At 58.3% G+C, this 6,137-nt stretch overlaps 1 protein-coding gene across 4 annotated transcripts in view; it reads right to left on the bottom strand.

Moving 5' to 3' along the window:
• Window positions 1-6,137, bottom strand: part of MYH10 (myosin heavy chain 10) — a 121,568-nt gene that overhangs the window by 15,198 nt on the left and 100,233 nt on the right. For all 4 annotated transcript variants that reach the window (XM_077746906.1, XM_077746907.1, XM_077746908.1 and 1 more), the window contains 3 exons: window positions 5,068-5,212; window positions 3,662-3,868; window positions 1,021-1,125 (listed from right to left, as the gene is read on the bottom strand). In XM_077746906.1, coding sequence (XP_077603032.1) covers window positions 1,021-1,125; window positions 3,662-3,868; window positions 5,068-5,212 — 457 coding nt within the window. The remainder of the gene's footprint in view (window positions 1-1,020; window positions 1,126-3,661; window positions 3,869-5,067; window positions 5,213-6,137) is intronic.

The following is a 6,137-nucleotide window of genomic DNA, read 5'->3' as shown; positions in this document are numbered from 1 at the left end:
GGGGGGGGGGGGGGGGGGGGGGGGGGGGGGGGGGGGGAGGGGCAGAGGCAGAGAGAAGTCCAAGCAGGCTCTGACGCGGGGCTCAAACCCATGAACGGCAAGATCACAACCTGAGCCCAAATCAAGCATCGGACGCTTAACGTTATAACTGAGCCACCCAGGTGCCCCAGAAATGCTGCTTTGAACTTGTCCTTGAGGAATTGTGGTGCAGTACATCCCAGGCGCCCAGGCCGGGGAGCTGAGTGGCCCGAGACACGCCCTCCCCCGAATCTCCACACTTCTGGGAAAGCTTCCTCTCCACTCCTCTGGCCCCCCGTCATTTCCCACTGTGATCACCTCCAGCACTGGGCAGCTCCACGGCGGTCTGTCCCTTACACTTCCTGCCAGACTAATTCTTCTAAAATGCAAACCTGTCTTTCCTGTGACCCCGGCCCCTGGTCTCCTGCGGTCTCAGTGACTGGATGTGCCCTGTCACAGTGTAAACCCAAGAGATTTTTACCCCTGTGTCCCCAGCACCTAGCAAATCAACATTCATACAAAGATAGCAAATTTAATGAAAAGTGCTACGATCTTTTCACATCCAAGTCATCGCCCTCACTTCTGTCTGATGTGAAGACCTCCCGAGCGTGTTTCAATAAGCAAGCGTCGACCTACCCTTCTGTGAAAGGGACTGTTAGGTCTGTGTAACAGAACTGCAGCCACAGCAAAACACTCTTACGTAAGACGGCCGGCAGTACTTGTGCGCGCAGCTGCACCGCTCGGCAAGCCATATTCCAGGCGGTGCCCGCCGGTGCCCGCACGCCTGCCAGACACAGGAGCCCAGGCCTCTGCGTCCGGGTAACCAAGCCTCACAGACTTTCCGAGCACCAGGGCCCGTCACAATGCAAGATGGTTCCAAATAAAAACTGAGCGTAAAATCAGAGATGATAAGAAAGCAAATGTGGGGCTGGCCTGTTTCACGGACTTGTGGATCACGGAACTGGCAGAGCCACGACCAAGGGCCCTCACCCCCCAGAATACCTGTGTGTCCTGGAGCTGAGACTCAAGACTGGCTGCATCCTTAGCAAATTTAATACCCTTCTTCTCGGCTTCTTCCAGAAGCGTGGAGACATTATCCAACTCATTCTGTAGGGAGGAAGCAACACAAGATTCAGTGCAATGGGACAGGAAGCAGACAGAAAGGTCTGGCCTCGCCGCACTTAGATGCACACAAACAGCGCGGTGTTTCGGCGGGGGATCCTGAACCCCCCAAACTCAAGCAGGACTTCCATCATGTAGAGGCGCTGCCTCCCAACGGTGCCCACAGAAGCAGGCCCCGCGCCCGCCGCCGCAGACGACTTCAGAGTCCCTGCTGGAAGGCCAGGGAGGACCTGAACGAGCCCGCGCACCGAGCGTGATTCTCTGCACTCCGGCTTACCGTCCTTAGAGGCAGAGATTACCCTAAATCCTCTCTGCGCTGCTCTACGTGAAGAGGCTCCCAGATCAGCGGGTGCTGTGATTTGATCCTTTTTCACACTATGATGCGTTAACTGTGTTTTGGGGGTGCAAGTAAATTTCTTATTCTTCTAGAACTTGAAAACTTCATTACGGAGATTTAAAGGAGTAGAAGTTCTCGTACTCCATCTAAAGTTCTTTTTAAGCTTAAAAATCTGGTGGTATAGATTTATCATGACAATTAGCTCTTACGGCCGGATTTCATGAACAACGTCGTAAACACATTCCCCTTTCCCTCCTCCATGAAGGCTCTAAAATATGCCCCCCTCCAATCCCTGCGGTAGAAGACTTTAACCTTCTGTGGTTGTTCGCAAGGGCAGCAGGAAGGGGGCGAGGGCAGGGACAGAGGGGACCCGTCACGCTGGTTTGACCCTTGGTCGTACTGGCAAAGGGAAGGTGTGCAAAGGGAGTTTCTGGACACGGAACGCAAGCCAGGGACATTCCTGCTTTTACTCGTTTTGGCAACATCCTCTGGCGAGCCTGCACGTCGACGGCCTTGGGACAGTGTGGTGACGCAGGGCTCCCGCCTCAGCAGAGCCTCCAGCCTTCAGCTCGGGCTCCATAAGCTGCATGGGGTGGCCGGAGGACCACCAGCTCCTTACTGTAGCTTCAAGGTCCTCATCTCCCAGGCGCGCCCAGGGGGCAGTGTGAAGACCGAGGAAGAGAACGTCCACAGGCACCCAGGAGGGTTGCTCGTCCCCCCCCACCCCCCCGTCACCCAGACAGACGATAACATAGGAGGACAATACTAACACTGCTTAACAGTGCTTAACAGCCTCTCTCTAAAGAACACCTCTCTGGACAGGCAAGTGTTAATGGAGGAGGCCGGAGCTGCTCCCCTTAGAAAGGGCTGGATTTGGGGAGAGCTCCTACCATTCCCTAAAATAGAACGGGCCCTTGTGCCCAAGTGGTTTGTGTAAACACCATGCTTTATGAGCCAACGCCTGCTTTCCTTCCGGGAGTCAGGCAGTGGGGCCGCCGGGACCAGCCCCCAATCAAACGGCTGGGGCCCCAGGCTCTGCCGGCTTCCCAGGTGGACAGGATGGCCCACGGGCCGGCCCAGCTCGCTGCCCCTGCTGGGAGCTCGCACGCAGTCTCCTCAGGGCCTCCCACCTTTTCCCTTTACTGATTTGCTCTGTGTCCTTTCGCTGTAATAAACACGGCCGTGAGCAGGGCCATGCGCAGTCCCGGGGGCCGCCTGGCAGCTCGTTCTGCGAGCTGTCCCAGCGCCGCCACACGGGATGCGCATCTCTTCTCACCCACACGTATTCATCCACCGTCTGGTTTTTACTGGACGCCCAGAAGTCCACACCTGGATACGACGTTATTCCAATTACATTCTTTCATCCCTATTTCTGCAACGAGCCTTCTTACAAGGAGAGTCTGGGAGGTGGTCCTTACTTCCCTGGGTTACATGTTACGTCAGTTTACTGGATTGTAGGGTAACCCGTATACACGTCTCTTCCTATATATATATATATATATATATACACGTTGTCTTTTTTAAGTTTTAATTTTTAAAAAAATATTTGAAAGTGTGTGTGTAGGGGAGGGAGAGGACAAGTGGGGGAGGGGCAGAGAGAGAAGGAGAGAGAGAATTCCGAGCAGGCTCTGCGTCATCAGTGTAGAACCTAAAGAGGGGCTCAGACTCACAAACCGTGAGATGATGACCTGAGTCAAAACCAAGAGCCAGAAGCTTAACTGAGCCAGCCAGGTGCTCCTCAGATTTTACTTTTAAGTAATCTCTACACCCAATGTGGGGCTCGAACTCATAACCCTGACCTCAAGAGTCGCGTGTTCCACCCACCGAGCCGGCCAGGTGTCCCAGGGTATTCATATTTGAAGGCCTGTGACACCCAAGCTGCTGACCTGTCCTCTGAAAAGGTTGTGTCAATTTATACCTGGACCAGCAGTGTACACAAGAATCCAGTTTTCACAAACCGGCACCAACGTGAGGCACCATTTCTGTGCCCACCGCCCTGTGGTCTCCCCGACTGGCCTCATGGAGCAGCTGAAGTTTGTGTTTACAGCCAAACACTACACCCGCTCTTCGCTGTGGGATTCACAATCAAGGCTAAGTCACGCCGTCCGTTCTTGAGATCCGCCCTGCGCACGTGGACGGCAGCGGTCCCCGAGGGCGCGCCCCGCGTCGCCTCCCCGGGCTCACCTGTAACTTGTTTGCTTTCTCGGCCAGCTCCGCCCGGAGCCTGTCTCCTTCCGAGACCTTGGCGTGGAGCTCCTGCACCTGCGCGTCCAGCTTCTTCCTCTTGTGCTCAGACTCGGCCTTGACCTGCTGCAGCACCTTGACCTCACACGCCAGCTCCTTGTTGTCTGTCTCCAGACCCTGCTTGTTCTTCTCCAGATTCGCCTTGAACTAGGAGGGGAGGGGAGAGAAATTCGCTAGTATTTTTAGAACACTCCATACAAGGCGCTGCTTTTTGTATCAGCAGGATTGTGCTTGGTACCCGGCTGCACTCAGCATCCGAGGGAGCGAATGAAAACCTTCTTCCCCGGGCGTGAAGGTTTCTATGGAGGGGGCACCCTGCATCCCTGCCCAGGGCAGGAGAGCCAGACGTGTGGGGGCTCAGGGCACCGTGGAATTTATCCTGGTCAGTGTGGGGGCGACACAGGGTGCGTCCTGTAGTGTTAACTGTCCACTCCTGTTATCCTGTCTAGAAAACACGTTCTGTTGAGAACAAAGGGCGGAAACCCGTTGCCGGGGGAAGCCTACACGGGGTGTCCGTGCAGGGGTGACCCTGGATCACTGCAGGGACCACCTCGTGGGGGACACGGGCCGGGGGATGGGCTTTCGAGGTGGTGTGGCTGGGGTCACAGGGGTTCACTCTGCCTTTCCACTTACTGGCTGCGGGGCCCTTGATTACTTTCCTGCCCCTGCTGGGCCTCAGTTTTCTCATCCTCTGAATGGAAACGACAGCCTAGAGTCTACCGCACGAGGTGGTGGTGATGGTTCAAGGCAACGCACGCGGAGTGCTGAGCACAGTGACGGACACACACGGATGTGCACGTCCGGTCAATGTTAATCCCATGAGCGCCCACGTGGACCCTCGGAGGACAGAAGGCACGAAGGAGGGGTGACGGGGACACAGGGAAGGAGGCTCGTCTCCCCAGGAGTCAGAGGGGGGACGAGATGCTGTGTTCTCAGGATAGAAGCCTGGGTTACTGGGGGCGGTGACACCGTGTGTGGTGGCTTGAGACCCGCCAGAGGCAGGGGAGGAGGAGGGAGGGGAGTGCAAGGAACATGTGAAATACCCGCGGGGCCTGGGGACGGGCTGGCAGCAGGTGACTGGCCGCAGGGTGCTCGAGGGTTTTGAGCCTGGCCGTCAGGAGAGGGGCACGGGTGGGGGTGGCCCCGGGGGAACGGGATTTGAGACGGCAGCTGGATCCACCCGGTTCTTGAAGAGAAACAAACCCACCCAGGGCCTGTGGTCGCTCGGGGTACATAGCGCCCTGTGAGCTGCTGGCCACATGGAGGCCGGGCTCGGTCAGCACCGACGGGACGGACCGGCGGCCCCGCTGACTGCAGGACAGGGGCCGCGTGCGCCCGCCCCTCACCCTCTTGGCCTGCTCCAGCTGCTCCGAGAGCTCCTCCAGCGCCGAGGCATGTCTCTGTCGCACGTCCTGGATCTGAGCCTCGTGGTTCCGGGCCTCCTCCTCCAGAGCCTTCTTTAGCTCCGCCACCTCCTGTTCCCGTTTGGTGCTGGACGGACACAGCGTAGGGAGAGCAGCTCAGAGTCAGCCGGCGGACCGACTTGGAGCACGACCAGGCACACGGTGCAGACACGGCCATTATGTCTGCCGACCCCAGGACCCGGCGCGTTAAGTCTCAACCTCGGCTTCTGCACCCCCAGCACGAGCCTCACGACCGAACCCTGGTCTCGTGGGGCTGTCGTGAGGGTCGCCCGTGGGAGCACCGGGCTCAGGCCCTGGCCTAGGACAGCCCTTAGTACGTTTGGGGTGTTGCCACTGTCACGAAAAGACATCCCACCAATCCCTGTGCTGACTCGTTAGGTGCCGGAAAGCTACGCATCCGCTGCTGTGACACGGGGGTGCCTCCAGAGTGAGCGTGGCTCCCCCGCCCCCTCAGCTGACACACGGTCAGACACAGCTCCCTGTGGTCTCCTGACGGTGCTGGGCCGTCCACAGCCAGGGAAGGTGGAGCCCGAGGCGGGTGGGGGAGCACCGTAGGCCGGCTCGCTCTGGGCACATCCTCCTCCCTGACCAGTGCTCGCGGGCAGCCGGGCAGAAGGGACAGGAGCTTCTCTGCGGCCTCACCCGGCTTGGCCTGTGCGGCCCCGTCCCTGAGTCTCCTCGAGGGGAGGACTCGATAGAGCAGGGACGACGCCAGACGTAAGCGCCAGCGCAGCCAGGCCGGACACCGCACCCAGGTGCTGGGCCCCGTGAAGGACCCGTGCCGTCAGCTGGCACCCGGCAACAGCACTGCTCCCGCCAGCAAGCGCGGTCCTCTGGGGGAACGGCTGTGTTCCGATTTCCTACAGGAAACCAGGAGTCCTTCATGGTCCTCCCTCCAGGCTCAGCCACCCAACTGCCTTTGTCTTTCACGGGAAGTCCTACAGAGAGTCTGTGCCAAGTCTGGTTATCTTCAGTCACCTGCAGGGACTCAG

Source organism: Crocuta crocuta, unplaced genomic scaffold (genome assembly GCF_008692635.1).
Source record: "Crocuta crocuta isolate KB4526 unplaced genomic scaffold, BGI_CrCroc_1.0 scaffold139, whole genome shotgun sequence".
Lineage (NCBI taxonomy): Eukaryota > Metazoa > Chordata > Mammalia > Carnivora > Hyaenidae > Crocuta > Crocuta crocuta.
Note: the sequence above shows the minus strand (reverse complement) of the source record. Positions and strands in the feature narration are given on the sequence as shown.